The sequence below is a fragment of the Ahaetulla prasina genome, chromosome 3 (genome assembly GCF_028640845.1).
Source record: "Ahaetulla prasina isolate Xishuangbanna chromosome 3, ASM2864084v1, whole genome shotgun sequence".
Taxonomy (NCBI): Eukaryota; Metazoa; Chordata; class Lepidosauria; order Squamata; family Colubridae; genus Ahaetulla; species Ahaetulla prasina.
In genome coordinates this window covers 150,715,287-150,732,152 of record NC_080541.1, presented here as the reverse complement: position 1 = coordinate 150,732,152, position 16,866 = coordinate 150,715,287, and the positions used below count along the sequence as shown (strand labels likewise).

General features: G+C 37.5%; 1 protein-coding gene across 1 annotated transcript in view; it reads left to right on the top strand.

Annotated features, from left to right (window-relative positions):
• The window catches only part of LOC131195187 (calcium-activated chloride channel regulator 1-like), a 28,398-nt gene extending 20,697 nt beyond the window's left edge, over positions 1-7,701 (top strand). Inside the window, exons 11-14 of the mRNA XM_058176899.1 lie at positions 764-1,031; positions 3,170-3,334; positions 6,700-6,939; positions 7,208-7,701. Coding sequence (XP_058032882.1) covers positions 764-1,031; positions 3,170-3,334; positions 6,700-6,939; positions 7,208-7,701 — 1,167 coding nt within the window. The remainder of the gene's footprint in view (positions 1-763; positions 1,032-3,169; positions 3,335-6,699; positions 6,940-7,207) is intronic.
• Positions 7,702-16,866: the final 9,165 nt, after the last annotated feature.

Below are 16,866 nucleotides of genomic sequence, written 5' to 3'. Positions count from 1 at the left end.
GTTGCTGTTTCTGGGATGAGGAGCCCCCGACAAGTCTGGGTCCGGCACACCTCTTTCCTCTTGCATCCAGCTTTTTGAGGGCATTTTCAGTCCATTTTGGGGTCAATTTCAGGCCTTTTTTCAGGCTGTTTTCAGGCTCTTTTTTGGGACAATTTTGGCCAGAAAAAAAGTCCCGAAATGGCCCAAAAAACAGCCAGAAAACGGCCCAGAAAATGACCTGTTTTGGGGATATTTTTCAGGCCATTTTTGGGCTGTTTTTGTCCAAAAAATGGCTGAAAATGTCCCAAAAACATTTTGGCCTGTTTTGGGTCATTTTGGGGGCCATTTTTACGGTGTTTTTTGGGATGCTTTTGGCTGGAAAAACGACCTGAAAATGGCTCCAAAACAGCCCAAAAACAGTCTGATAAATGGGCAAGGGAGGGGCCAGCCATCCAATCATTTGCTGGTTCTACGAACTATGCAGAATCGAAACAACTGGTTCGGGAGAACCAGTCCAAACTGGCAGCAGCCCACCTCTGTGTGTACAACTGTGTGCAAAAATGCCAGGGAATGATATGTGCAAACCACAGAACTAAAATTGAAGACTTCACAAGTGATCATGAATGAGCTTCTACTGTCCAACTCTTTAAAATTCCTACATATACAAATGCCTATTTATCCTTAAGAAATACAGTATGCAGAGAAATCAAAACCGCATTGATATCTTCCTGACCATGCCGAGTGAATATTCAATAATATTTTACTTCCAAATCTTGATCTGCAGACAGGAGATTGGACTTATAAACTTCATAATACACACTCAACGGCTCAGGTGCTATCAATCACAGTAACGTCTCGAGCGGCATCTCTAACGGAACCTCCAGTAACTGTGAAGTCCTACTTAAGCAGTGATACAAATGCTTTTCCCAATCCAATAATTATTTATGCAGAAGTCAGTCAAGGACTTTTGCCAGTGCTTGGTGCAAATGTTATGGCCACAATTGAATCACAGTCCGGAAGTGAGAAACTAGAGCTTTGGGACAAAGGTTCTGGTAAGTGTACTTGGAAGAATTTTATATGTATATGTATATGTATATGTATATGTATATGTATATGTATATGTATATGTATATGTATATGTATATGTATATGTATGTATTATATATTTTTCAGGTGACCTCTCTACATAATATTCCAGAAGTAGGAACTTCCCCATGAGGACTCAGATAATTGTCTTACTAGTGTTACTCTAACAGGCCTGTCAAACTGGTGGCCCGTGGACCGGATATGGCTTGTGCAGACCACGCCTACCCCAGCTCCACAAAAACAAAAAATGTCACAATATGTCACAATCTGGCCCGCAACGTGATCAGGTTTGACACCTGTGCTCTAAGATCATAAATACTGGTGATAACGGTGGTAGCCTTCTAGATTATAAAACACATATTTGGCCACTTCTATTGTGTCTATTGAGCTCCTTGCACCATTGCAGCTGCTTGCCTGGAGAGAAAATGAACTGTGTTGGATTAGCTATGGAAAGTTTTTTGTGGCCATTGTCCTTCTGCTCTGCTCTGCTCTGCTCTCTTTCTGTTGTATGTTGTATTGCTTTATCGCACCTCTTCTTAGCTTGATGTAGCAAAACTTGCTCCCCAAGATACTCAGTTCACAGTTCAAGTCGAAGACTACCTGTAGCCAGTCACTTAGACTGTCAGACAATGTTTCTAGATTAATTGGGTTCAATTGTACTAAGATTGTACATTGTGTCTTTATTTATACAACTTTAATGTAGGCTTTATCATGAGAAATGCTGAACTGGTAGAAACAGAAATTCGAAATAAAATTACTGGGAGAAAAAAATAACCTCAAACCTACTAATTATACAACTTTAATGGCTAGGAGCAAGAAAGACCTAAACAATCTCTTGTTGAACACGAAAGAAGAGTGCAAAAAATGCTTAATATTTAAACAAAACCCAATATTATGCTTACAAACTAAGTCAATCCGGTACATATAGGCAGAGAATACTTCTAAGTTGTGACTGGAAGGCTTCAAGTCTGATATCTTAGCAGATAGTTGTTGCTATGAAAGACAAATAGCATCCAGGTTCAGCTATAATTAACTGTAAGTTGACATGGCTTTGTCACAAAGTCAAATCCCTCAACTCTTAACCTTCTAGAAAAAAAGGAGCTTTATTCTTTTGGGGGGATTGTAGGCAGAAGTCTGGGAGAAACTGAAAGAGAAAATGAAACAATTCTATTTATAACATGAGATTGTATCATTATTTTGTTTGATATAAAGATTAGCATGTAATTTTTAGAAATATTTCTTGCTCAACACTCGGCCCAGAAAAGTCAGGCCAGAGAATGAGGAGTATTTTGGTACTTATGGTATTCCAAGTCCTGGGAACTCCTTCATTATTCATTGATTTCAGTAGAAAAGACAGAGATTTGGGCAAACCAAGGTACAAATATTTACTCTACTGAAATTTAAGGTAATGTTCGCTTCTTACCATACAATTACAATTTAATTGGCATAACATTGCTTTTCAGAGCTAGTCTTCTGAAAAATGTATATTATTTTAGGTATTTACACTTAACAAAAAATATGATTATACATGCCTGTTATTTGAAGTTTGGAATATATCTCTCATGATGAGTGAATACAGACATGTTACATACAAAAAAAAAGAATCATGCATGGCATATACCATTCTCTCTTAGAGAAATTACAATCTGATAAATCTTTAGTCATTAAGATCATTGGCTGCATTCTTACATTCAACAACTATTTTGCAGAACGCTTAATAGATATTCTGAATATTTTTAACTAAAATGTATGACCGTTCATCTTAAACAACTCTTGAGTGGCTCACAATATTCAAAATTAGCCCATCATCCCTCAGATTTAGGAATCTATAAACTGTGGTCCCTACTGCCTCAGGAAATCTGTGCCAATACCATTGTTGCATAGAATCTAACACCCAAGAATTATAGAATTGGAAAAAAATTTGTGGAGCCTTTTTTACCAATTCCAAACCTATAGCAGCTATTCTTTGGTTCTGAATGTAAATAACCATAGAATTAAACATTTACTTTGATGAAAACAGGGATAACTTAGTTTTGGTGTCTTTTCTACATTCTACATTCTAACCCTAACCCTGGATGTTAATTTTTAATATTTTTGTTTCAAGGTGCAGATATTATCAAGAACGATGGAATCTACTCAAGATACTTCACATCATTCAAAGACAATGGTAGATACAGCATAAAGGTGCATGTCCAAGGGAGAGATGGGACCAGCCGACAAACTCGCCAAAGGAATCACGCTCTATATGTCTCAGGCTATGTAGAGAAAGGTAAAAACTATGAAATAACAATAATGTAGTATAACTGAATGATTAATTACATACCATCAAGTTTTTTGGGGGCTCTTAGTAGCCACATATATTTTCTCCACCATCTATCATGAAGACCTAACCAGATCTTTCAATTTTTCCCATCACTACAATAACTGAGTCCATCGACCTTGGTCCTGGTCATCTTCTTCTCTTTACTTCCATCTTTCCCAGTATTAGAGCCTCCTCTAGCCAGCTAGGTCATTGCATAATGAATCTGAAGTAAGATAATTTGAGTGTGGTCATTTGAGAACTCTTGAGTTGATTTGTTTGATCCATTTGTTTGTCCATAATATTCTCCAACATGAAAGTTCAAATACTCTTCCTATCTTGCTTCTTTCAAAGTCCAACTTTCACTTTTGTAGAGTGTTACAGGGAATATCATAGCTTACATTATTCTTTTTTTAAATGTATTAGTAATTATTTATAAAGTATTATAATATTAAGTATTAAAAATACTTACCATATTTTTTGGCGTATAAGACACACCTTTTTTCCCCAAAAAAGAGGATGAAAATCTGGGTGCATTTTATACTCCAAATGTAGCTCCGTCCAGCTGCTTAAACTGAGGTTTCAGAGGCTGAAAAAAGCATCAGAAATGAAGCTTCAGAAAAGAAGCCCCAAAACAGAGCTTCAGAGGCTTTTTTTCCTGAAGCTGCTTCAGAGGCTTTCAGAGGCAGAAAAAAGAAGTTTTTTCTGAAATGGAGTTTCAGAAGTTTCAGACGCAGAAAAAAAAAGCAAAAAAAAAGCAAAGCACAGAGCTCACAACCAAGGAACCTGTTGCTAAAATTCACTTCAGAACAACTGGTAGAGGGTATTCCGGGAGGCCAATCCACCTGCCAATCAGCTTTTTTCTTATTTTCCTCTCCAAAAACTAAGGTGCGTCTTATACTCCCGTGCGTCTTATACTCCAAAAAATGCAGTATAAAGTATCATTAAGTATTATGATACTTAATAGTAGAAACTAATACAGACTAAACTTAGAGAAAAAAATAGAATAGAAAGAAGAAAAAGTGCAGGAAAGAAAAAAAAAGAAAGAGAAGAAAGAATATAATAAACAAACTTATAAAGAAATGAATGTCAAACTTCATCACAGGAAGGATTAGATAAATTTAGTAATTCTTCACTAAATAGTTTTATAAAAATCTATTCCTTCATTTCATGTCCCTTACCTTATCTGTAAGCAAATCCATAAAACATCAATTTTTCAGTCTTGGTGTTAGTAAAAATTGCACATACTTTGCAAAAAAAAAAAAGTATTTACTTGTGATGAAATAAATTTATTTTATATTCCTTCCTTTTATTTCTAAGAAGCCTAATATTTAATTCAATCAAATATTGTCATAAGATTTTATTTGTCTTCAATTCTTCTTAATTCCATTGCACAGTTTTTCTTCAAGACTTTAACAAACCTCTTTCATAAAAAAAATAGTTTCTAGGTCATTTTCTTGGTTTATCATTTGTATTTGCCTTTTAATTTTTAAAATTTCAGCCAGTTTCTTTTATACTTTCAGTACTTTCTCTGTCTTGTCAGATAATATTTGTTCCACATCCGTCACTCCTTCATTAACATCTTTTGGACATAGTCACAGAAGCAGGCATCCTTACTGACTCTGTCAATATTGTAGTTACAAATTTTGGCTCCATTCTCCCAAGATGTCCTTTCATGTTTTTAATATTATAACATTTTGTAACATTTTGTAACTCTCAGTACTAGCCAACATCAAGAGCAGGCTTCCATTTCTAATATAGCAATTTTAAAAGCTACATTAACCTTAATTTTATCACACCAGAGAAAGTCATGCCATCCAAAATTCAAAGAATGCCATTCTAGTTTTAATATCTTATTTCTTAGCAGCACTCACTTCTTCATTCAAACCAGTGAGCTTCAAATACAATTTCATGCAATCTTCCTCCTTCCTTTGTAGCTTAGATGATTTTATAGAGCTGAGGTGGTGCACTGCTTAGAGTGCAGAACTGCAGGCTACTTCAGCTGACTGCAGTTCGGCAATTCAAATCTCACCGGCTCAAGGTTGAGTTAGCCTTCCATCCTTCTGAGGTGGGTAAAATGAGAACCCAGATTGTTAGCGGTAATAAGGTGACTCTGTAAACTGATTAGAGAGGGCTGCAAAGCACTGTGAAGCAGTATATAAGTCTAAGTGCTATTGCTATTTTATAGTTAAGCCTTGGAAAAGTGGAAACTTAATAATAAAAACCTGGACTTTTTCTTTTGTCATGCAAACCTAGATATATTTTTCTGCCATTGCTGAAATGGTACAGCAGTTGTCACAAAAGATATTCTCTGAAACAAAAACATCATTTTAGGCAGTAAATTCATTTTTATCTTGTAATTTTTCCCATCTTTCTTATCTCTCTTAATTTAATTAATATACTGTAATTATACTGAAATAACATACAATTTATATTAGTCATAGTAACATCCAAGTATTTCAATTTTCTCAATCTTAAATCCATTGTTCTTATTCTTTTTGCTCTTCCAGATTCCTGTTTTTATTTAATTTGATATTATCTAATTATTAATTTTAAATTCAACTAATGCACCACAATTCTTTAATTTTCCGTTAATATTTCTACTCCTTTGAAAGAATTTTCAAATATTATCACTAAATCATCAGACAACCCTCATAATGTATGTGTTTCCCTTTTAATCATCGTTCCAGGAATTATTTCTTCTTGTTTTAGGTCTTCATTCAATAGAGACCTAAGCTAAGATGAATAACAATGGCAACAAGGGACATCCTTGACTTCTCCTTTTTGGTATTTCACAAGGTTTTCTAATTTTCCACTTAAAATTATTTGTGCCTGTTGCAAAGTTTAAATCAATTTTATTCATTTAATAAAATTCCCACCAAACTCCATATCTTCCAAAGTTAAATGGGAAAGTCCAGTTATCAAAGGCCTTTTCTGCATTTGAAAAGATCAAAGCAGCCCTTTTTTCAGTATTTTGTTTTAAGTATTCCAAAATGTCCAATACATTTCTAATATTATCTTTTGGGTAAAAACTGATTCATTAAATCAATATAATAAATAACTATAACTATAGCTATAACTATATATCTCAATTTCTAATAAATAATGTATCTCACAGTCTCTGATGAGTAAATAGGCATGATTATGTATAACTATTTATATTTTCAACAATATGGAAATAATTTGCCATTTTTCTTTGTAGACAACTCAAATAAACATCAGAATAATGAGAAAGTTTGGAGTTTCTGCTGAAAGATTTTCCCTCCCTCCCTCCCTCCCTCCCTCCCTTCCTTCCTTCCTTCCTTTCTTTCTTTCTTTCTATCTTTCCAAAACAGGTGAAATAAAAATGAATGCACCAAGACCAGAAGCTAGTGACAATGATACGCAAGCAAACCTTGGAAAATTTAGCAGAATTGCTTCAGGAGGTACTTTTGTAATGTCAGGAGTGACTTCTGGAAGTCCTTCAGATGCCTTTCCACCATCTCGAATCACTGATCTTGAAGTAAAACTTAATGATGAGGATGATTTCCTTTTGTCATGGACTGCTCCTGGAAATGACTATGATAAAGGAAAAGGTAACATTTTCTTTCCTATGTTAGGCAGAAGAAATCATGCTAAAGGAGGAACAAAATACTACTTGTTACTAGCTCCCAAATTTAAATCTTTATAGAATTTTCCTTATGGGATAAAATTGGGTGACTACAATCTAATTTAGCACATAGGGTGCTTTCGGTTCAAATGAGATGTGTTTGTTGCAAAGATTTCATTGACAAAGATTTCAGTTCCCAAGTATTATGGAGAATTTGTCTTGCTGTCTCCTTGAATATTTTTCATTTTTTGCAGCTGAAAAATATGACATAAAAACGAGTGAAAATCCTGCGGAATTAAGAGATACTTTTGAAAATGCTACTTCTGTGAACACATCTGATCTGAAACCTGATGCTGCTGGGATCAAACAGACATTTCAGTATAAGATGGAAAGCTTCACAAAAGAAAATGGCACCGCAATTTACTTTGCCATTCGTGCCAGTGATGGCAGCAACAATACTGGAGAAGTATCTAATATAGCAAGAGCAGTTGTACTTCTTCCTTCAGTGCTCACTACTACTCCACCCACCAATCCTAGCTCTGCTCTGCCTACACCAACCAAACCTTATACCACAAAAGCCACTTCTAGTTCGGAAGCTCCCAATACTGAAACCCCTAATGTGATAAATACGGTGACTGTAATTGTTATTATAGTATGCGTTGCTCTAATTATCATTTGTGCTTGTATATGTATAACTATTTGTGTTTTGCATAAGCAAAAAAAGGCAAACCCTGAAACTGTAATGTAAGAAGAAATACGATCAAAACTATAGAATGGAAGGACAAATAAATACAATCCATGATGGTTACATGGATTTTTAACAACCTGTGTTTGTGTATTTAGAAGATCAGATAATATAACATAGATTTCTACAGTATTGTCGATTTTAACTTAAAAATTGAAAGGAAATTGAATCGCTATCCTCCGCCTATAGGGTAAGAGGCGAGTCAAAATAAAAACAATTTAGAAATACTTATAAGCCGCATATTTTAAATTTTACAAGCCACCTGGAATCACCTATGAGTTGTATGGGTATATCAATTTGTTTAATAAATAAATACAGAAATAAATAGTTTTTTCCCATGCTTTCATCAAGCAAAGTTGAATTTCCAATGCAAATACTCCATTTATCTACTCCTCCTTTTACCTTTATTGTAAATTAAACATAAAGCCAATCTGAATTTAGCAACCTCAAAGGCAGCATTATTAATTTCATTTATACTGATTTATGAGAATAAGTTCTATGTTAGGTTTAGGTTACAATGATATTACCATAATGGAGTCTGATTCAGCTTTACATTTAAGTATTTTTTTCTGAGAGGTATTTCACCTTGAAGAAAGAAAGAAGAGGCAGGATATAAATCTAAGAAACAATACTGGCTAAAACATCTTGTAAATTTATCCCACTGTAGATTATATTTTTCTGGGAAACCTTTGGAAGAAGGAATGTGCCAGTGAGACCTTCAATGTGTTCTCTGCCAGGCTGCAATTATCAGTTTTGTCATGCTTCAAGACACACTGCAGGAAAGACAGCAAGAAATGAGCCCCAGCAACCAACACAGATAGAATCTGGAATTAAGGAATTTTTTTGCTGATTCTGCAGCAAAGTCTTCATATGGGAATGCTCAAATTCTAAATTAGAAGTCACTATTAAAATTTTAGGGGGTTTAGTGACAGAGCAGTTAAGACACTTGGGCTTTTTGACCAGAAGGTCAGCAGTTCAAGACCTGCTGCATGACAGAATGAGCGTCCGTTACTTGCCTGAGTTCCTGCTACCCTTGCAGTTTGAAGCACGTAGATGCAAGTAGATAAGGTACCACTTCAGTGGAAAGGTTAACAACATTCCATGTGCCTTCAGCATATAGTCATGCCAGCCATATGACCATGAAAGTGTCTTTGGATAATGCTGGCTCCCTTGGCTGTGAATCAGAGATGAGCATTGCCCCCTAGAGTTGCACATGATTGATGGAAGAAACCTTTACTTTTATTAAATATGTATCATTTCTCTCCTTCCTCTTGTCCCTCAGATGGGAAATTTGAGGAATAAAATAAATGGGAGAAAATGACATCTTTATAACTGGAAATAAATAAATAAATAAATAAATATTTAAATAAATAAATATTTAAATATTTAAATAAATAAATAAATATTTTGGCATACATTTTCATGGTATACATTTTCATGATACAAGAAGTATCATGTTGACATATATAGTCATTTGTATTTCCACGTTCTTAATAACTGCAGTCTGCTCAGATTTCAGTTCCATTTTCTGGCATGTTTTTCCAGGCCAATTTCATTTTATAGTCACTCAGAATACTTATATTTTAAAATTAGCATATTCCGCACATAAATCAGTTTTAGATTAACTGATATTAGTGGCAGTGCATAATTAGGATCGTGATTTTGGAGATCTTTTAGGAAAATGAAGTTGTGACATCTCTTGTTCTAGAATCACATAAATATTTGTCAGCAATTAGACTTCTTGCCTGCTTACTTCATTTTAAAGCAGAAAATTTAATCAAATTTAGTTATTTTTTTTTTTTTTTTTTTTTTTTTTTTTTTTTTTTTTGTTTACATTTATACCCCGCCCTTCTCCGAAGACTCAGGGCGGCTTACAATGTATAGGGCAATAGTCTCATTCTATTTGTATATATTTACAAAGTCAACTTATTGCCCCCCCAACAATCTGGGTCCTCATTTTACCTACCTTATAAAGGATGGAAGGCTGAGTCAACCTTGGGCCGGGCTCGAACCTGCAATAATTGCAGGCTTTGTGTTCTTAATAACAGGCCTTACCAGGCAGAGCTAAACCGGCCCTTATGGGCAATAACCAGCAAAGTAAAAACAAAACAAAATCAAAAGTGCAAAAACAATGGCCAGATACATCAAAAGCAATATAGCAGTCATATAAACCTAAAAGATTAATACATAAAAACTAAAGAAAGGGGAGAATTGAGTAAAACAGTATAAAGCATGAAGTAAAATAGAAAAAGAGTAAAATAGGAATAGAGTAAAATAAAATTTTAAAAACCTTCATAATGTCATCACCCCAAGATTAGGACTTTCTATAGAAATCACTGTTGGTAAATCATGGCAGGTCTATGGTGATGATCATCTATGGTGATTCAGTCTGCAAGCATGAAATGGACTTCTGCTCCATGAACAGAAATAGGAGCTGTGTTAGGACAGTTGAGAACCTGCGATGAGTGATGTGCCACAACATTTTGGATAATATGCCAGCATTCACCAACACCTGACAAGTAATCTCAAAAGCATGCCTCATTTTCACATGATTTTCAGAGGCTGTGAAAGCCACACAAGAATGGCGGGGCTCTCATGACGCTTCCAGAAGTTGCATGGAAGGGCTGTGCTGCAGAGGCAATTGTGCCATTCCCTAAGAGTTGCGTGAGGCGGCCTTTTTGAGTGGCAGTTGTGATGCTAAGGCTGAAGTTGAGGCCTGGTACTCTACTTCAGGTCTAGTCTTAGCACAGCAATTGACTTCAGGGTACCTAGAATGGAGGGGGGGGGAGATAGAGAATTGTTTCTCGGGTGGGGGGAGGGTTGACATTCCATCAGAGTCAAGTTAAGCTTTTTCTGAAGACCAAAAGGTCACTATGGCTAAGAAATGTCGGCAGATACATTGCTGAAGAAAGAACAATGGAAAAATAATGCAATAGGGTCTCAGGTAAATTGGGATCATAATGACAGCATCTTTCAGTGAATGGAGTCCTATTAGTACTGCTGAAAGTGAAGAGTTGAAAAGACCAAAGAAATGGCTCTACACAGTGATGGATAGTTAAGTAATTTTATTTATTTATTTATTTTATTTATATACCGCCCTTCTCCTGAAGGACTCAGGGCGGTTTACAGCCAAATAAGAACAAATTACACAAAAATTAAAAGCATTTTAAAAATCTAATTCAATTAAGCTGAAACAAAATTTAAAACTATAATAAAACCATAATAAAACCCATGTTAAAAATTACATTAAGCCAGCCCTGCGCGATAAAATAAAAAGCTCGCGTCAGAAGGTCCGGAGGTCAGGGAGTTGACGTATCCCCGGAGGCAGCTCATTCCAGAGGGCAGGCACCCCCACAGAGAAGGCCCTCCCCCTGGGGGTCGCCAGTCAACATTGTTTGACTGACGGCACCCTGAAGAGACCCTCCCTATGGGAGCGCACAGGTCGATGGAAGGCTATTGGTGGCAGCAGGCGGTCCCGTAAATAACCCGGTCCTATGCCATGGAGCGCTTTAAAGGTGGTAACCAACACCTTGAATTGCACCCAGAAGACCACCGGAAGCCAGTGAAGCTTGCACAGGAGAGGTGTTACATGGGAGCCTCGCGTTACTCCCTCTATTACCCGCGCAGCTGCATTCTGGACCAGTTGGAGCCTCCGGGTGCTCTTCAAGGGGAGCCCCATGTAGAGAGCGTTACAGTAGTCCAGGCGGGAAGTGACGAGGGAGTGTGTGACCATGCATAGGGAATCCCGGTCTAGGAAGGGACGCAACTGGCGTATCAGGTGAACCTGATAAAAAGCTCCCCTGGCGACGGCCATCATATGCTCTTCTAAGGACAGCCGTAATGAGCAGATATAAAATATTCCCAATTGTTCACCTGCATATTTCTTTATTAGAAATTGTAACATCCATTAATGTACAGTCCTGCCAATCAAATAACTAATCATGTAAGAAGCCGTTATAGCAAACCTTAACAGATTTATAGATGGTAGTGGGGTGGGTTTTGGGATTGTACTTAGGCACAATCGGATAGCAGTTACCTGGCACTTGGAGTGTACAATAGTTGGGATACAGATGAGATAAGACTTTCCAGTCACATTTCTCTGAGTTAAGGACTTTCCACTTTCTGGATGATTAATTAGTTTATGACAGAAGTAGTTTGGTGCAGTGATTAAAGCAGAGGTGTCAAACTCAAGGCCCAGGGGCCGAATCTGGCCCAGAGGGTGCGTAGATCTGGCCCTTGGGGCCGCCCTGGAAGCAGCAAAGGAGCAGCCCACAGTACCCCTGCCAGCAAAAATGGAGCTTGGGAGGGCTGTGTGCGGCCCTTCAAGTTTTCTTTGGCAGAGCGCTCTGGCTGCCACAGGCACTCCCGACACAAGTGACGTCAAGCTGGCCACATCCACCCTGGCCACACCCACCCTATCCCCCCAATGTCAAATACAACATGCAGCCCTTAATGAAATCAAGCTTGCAGCCCTTGATGAAATCAAGTTTGATACCCCTGGATTAAAGTATCAGGCTAGAAATCAGGGAGTGGGTTTGGAGAGAATGGACCCCAAGTTCTAATGCTGACTGAGGCAGAAAACCAACTGGGTGACTTTGGGCCAGTCACTGTCTCTCAGTCCCAGAAAGAGACAATTGCAAACCACTTCCAAATCTTGCCAAGAAACGTGTAAGTCAAGACTGGCTGAAAGGTGGGGGGGAATGGTTTGAGAATCTGGAGGCCCTGTAGGAGACAGGCAGTGATGGAATTCAAGTAATTTAACAACCGGTTCTCTGCCCTAATGATTTCTTCCAACAACCAGTTTGCCAAACTGCTCAGAAAGTTAACAACCGGTTCTCCCGAAGTGGTGCGAACTGGCTGAATCCCACCACTGGAGACAGGCCAATAGAAATGGAAGCGCAGGCCAATAGAAATGGAAGCGTTATATTATATTATTATTATATATAATATAACGCTTCCATTTCTATTGGCCTGTCTCCAGTGGTGGGATTCAGCCAGTTCGCACCACTTCGGGAGAACCGGTTGTTAACTTTCTGAGCAGTTTGGCAAACTGGTTGTTGGAAGAAATCATTAGGGCAGAGAACCAGTTGTTAAATTACCTGAATCCCACCACTGGTTATATTAGGTGATTCTAATCCTGGAACTCTTCTCATCTAGCTGTGGAAGTTAAGAATACAGTCCCTCTCTCACTGCTTGCTCTTAGTGCAGCATAGCTAGGACAGATCATTCACACTTCCTAACAGTGGTCTCCTTTGGGAAAACTAGAAGGTCTGTTTACATTTCCCTTATAGTTTTCCTCCAAATGCTCATGTCTGTTTTTCTCCTTTCCCTGCTCTTCTTAATTCAATCTTCTTAGGAGATAAAGTTGGCCCAGCTATTAGACAGGTGAAACCAGCCATCTTGACTGCTTCATACTACCTGTATATATAATCTATATTTTTCATTTATGTTTTCTAGGATTGTATCTAGTTGAACCGCAGTTTCAATTCAAGATTTAATTTTAGCCACCAGATGTAGTAAAACATTCCTTCTTTCTTGTGGCATTTCCAACAATTTTTTTGGGTTATCTGCTTTATCTTAGCAATCATCAATGAATCATGTCATCTAAATATAAAGCAGGGGCTCCCAACTCCCAGGTTGCAGGCTAGTACCAGTCCTCAGCCCTTAGCAAAACAGGAGCCTTTCCCCCCTTTATGGTCGCACCTACCAAACTCAAGATGGGTCTGTAAAGCAGGCCTGCTCTTGAATGGCTCACTGAGGCTTCTTGGAACAAGCAAAGCGCCACTTCAGGGACCTGTTTGTGGTCTGTCCTGCAATCAACACCTGCTCGTGTTTTTGATGCCATAATTGAGTACTTCTACCTCCTTTTGGCAATAATAGTCTGTTTTATTTCTATATGCTCCATCTGGTGATGTCCTTCTATAGAGGCATTGTTCTGGCTGTATCAAGAAAGTATTAGCTATATGAAGAAATCATTCGAGTGGCAGAAATTGATAATGCCAGCTGTTTTTATTATATATGAGAGTTTGTAGCTTGGTATCATTTGTGATTTATTCAACAGATTGCTCTTTATGAAATTGACCCACTGTTATATATTGGTGTGAATTTAGTTTGTAATTCTCCAGATGCTACATTGATTTCTTTCAGTATGGTGACATCTAGTGGATTTACTATATAATTTTAATTTTGCTTATTTATGGCCTGCCTGATAGATTCTGGTTGCTGTAATAGCATTTTTTTGCATTTGTGGCAGACTTTCACCATGTGCATCAATGACTATTTATTTATTTTATTTATTTATTTTGTCATAACAATATATGTAGGTATCATACAAAAAGATTATATAATATATAAACACATATATGGGTAAATATAAGGAGGTATAAGCATATATGTATATAGGAAGAAGAAAAGAAAAACAATAGGACAGGAACAGTAGGCACGTTTTGTGCGCTTATGCACGCCCCTTATGGTCCCCTTAGGAATGGGGTGAGGTCAATAGTAGACAGTTTTTGGTTGAAGATTTTAGGATTATGGGAAGAGACCACAGAGTCAGGTAAAGTATTCCAAGCACTGATGATTCTGTTACAGAAGTCATATTTTCTGCAATCTAGATTAAAGCGGTTGACATTAAGTTTAAATCTATTGGTTGCTCTAGTATTATTGCAATTGAAGCTGAAGTAGTCTTTAACAGGAAGGACATTACAATAGATGATTCTGTGAGTTAAACTTAGGTCTTGTCGTAGGCGACGGAGTTCCAAGTTTTCTAAGCCTAGGATTTCAAGTCTGGTGGGATAAGGTATTTTGTTGTTTTCAGAGGAATGGAGAACTCTTCTTGTAAAATATTTCTGGACACGTTCAATTGTATTGATGTCAGAGATGTGGTGAGGGTTCCAAACAGGCGAGCTGTATTCTAGAATTGGTCTAGCAAATGTTTTATATGCTCTGGTTAGTAGTGTGGTGTTTTTGGAAAAGAAGCTACACAAGATTAGGTTTACAACTCTTAGAGCTTTTTTTGCTATGTAGTTGCAGTGGGCTTTGGCACTTAGATCATTTGACATGAAAACTCCAAGGTCTTTAACGGGAATGGGGTCATCTGTAAGGTAATGTCCATCTAGTATGTACTTAGTGTTTGGGTTCTTTTTTCCTATATGTAAGACTGAGCATTTGCTGCTTGAGATTTGAAGTTGCCAAGTTTTAGACCAAGCGGTTAGATGATCAAGGTCTTTTTGAATGATAGATGTATTGTCTGTGGTGTTAAATAGTTTGACATCGTCAGCAAAGAGAACACAATTACTTGAGATATGGTCACAAAGATCATTAATGTATAGTATGAAGAGTGTTGGTCCAAGGACGCTGCCTTGAGGAACGCCACTCTTGACAGGAACAGGATTTGATAAAGCATTGCCAATTTTGACCACTTGTTGTCTGTTAGACAGAAAAGCAGATATCCATTTGTGAAGGGGTCCTGAGATGCCATAGGATTTTAGTTTTAGGAGAAGTTTATCGTGTACTACTGAGTCAAAAGCTTTGCAGAAGTCTATGTAGATTGCATCTATTGTTTTGCCTTGATCAAGATTTGTAGTCCATATGTTTTTACAGTGGAGTAGTTGTAAGTTACATGAAATTTTTTTCCGGAAACCAAATTGTTTATTGGAGAGTAGGTTGTTAGTTTCTAAGCGTGAGGTGATGGATTGGTTGATGATTGATTCCATGACTTTGCAGGTGATGCAGCACAAAGAGATAGGTCTGTAATTTCCGACTAAGCTGGGGTCTCCTTTTTTGAAGATGGGGATGACTGTGGCTAGTGACCAAAGTTTGGGAAGGGAACTGGTAGTGAAGGCTTTATCGAAGATTATGCTTAGGGGTTCTGTTATATTAATGGAAACACCTCGGTTCTTGAGAAAGTTCAATGAAAATGAATCTTCAGTGACATGCTGCACTTCATAGTCCTGTATGCTGTAAGAAGTTTATCAACCAGCTAAATGTAATTTGGTACTCTGTGGTTGCCAAGAAAATTCTCAATGACATTCTTGTATGCATTCCAGGCAATTTTCTCGGGCCTCACTAACAGATATTTGAACTGCTTGTCATTGATGATGTATCTGAATTGTGGACCAACAAAAACGCCTTCCTTAATCTTGGCATTAGTTATTCTTGGAAACATTGTGTCTCAAATAACAAAAACCTTCATCTTCCTTGTTCACCACTTTCAAAAAAAAATTTCATTAGAGTTTTATGTGAAACACAAGCAAAAATATCTTTGTCCAGTCAATAAGTGACTGATTTTGCTATGTTTTTCTGTCCTGAAACCAAATTATTTTGGAGTGGCTATTTGTTTGCCACTCTCTTGCATGATTGTCCTAGTCGCATAAATAACAACAGTACTTGGTACATCTGAAATGTATTTCAAGCAGCAGAGCCATTACTTTTTGATCTCTTGTGCTTGATCTATTGGATTGCATCAGCCAACAGTTCCACATTTTCGTAGGTTCCTTTCATGTGTGCAGCATAGCCAAGAGGTACTGAAGGATGTACATGGTCATTGTATAACAGAAGAATATTATAAAATAGTATGCAATAAGTTAAACAGCACATTATTTCCATGATTAGCAGCCAAAAATCTATACAGCCACAAGTGTTCAGGAAGCAAAATCTTTGTTGTCTAGAACAACATTGGAATATTGACAGCAAAGAAATTGGAGGAAGAGTAGAGGAAAAAGAGATAGGTGAATTCAACAAATAGCTTTAATTGTTTTTATTTAAATAGTTTAAATAGCTTTTAGTAATGGATCATTAGTTCAAATTCTGCCTAACGCACAAAACTCATGCTCTCGTTACTTCTTGCTTGGATTACTGCAATGGTCTCTACATGGGGCTCCCCTTGAAGAGCACTCGGAGGCTCCAGTTAGTCTAGAATGCAGCTGCACGGGTGATAGAGGGAGCTCCCATATAACACCCATCCTGCGCAGACTGCTGTTGTCTTCCAGGTGCGCTTCAAGGTATTAGTTACCACCTTTAAAGCGCTCCATGGCTTAGGACCAGGATATTTACGGGACCGCCTACTGCCATCTTGTATCTCCCAGCGACCGGTGCGTTCTCACAGAGAGGGACTCCTTAGGGTGCCGTCAGCCAAGCAATGTCGGCTGGCAGCTCCCAGGGGAAGAG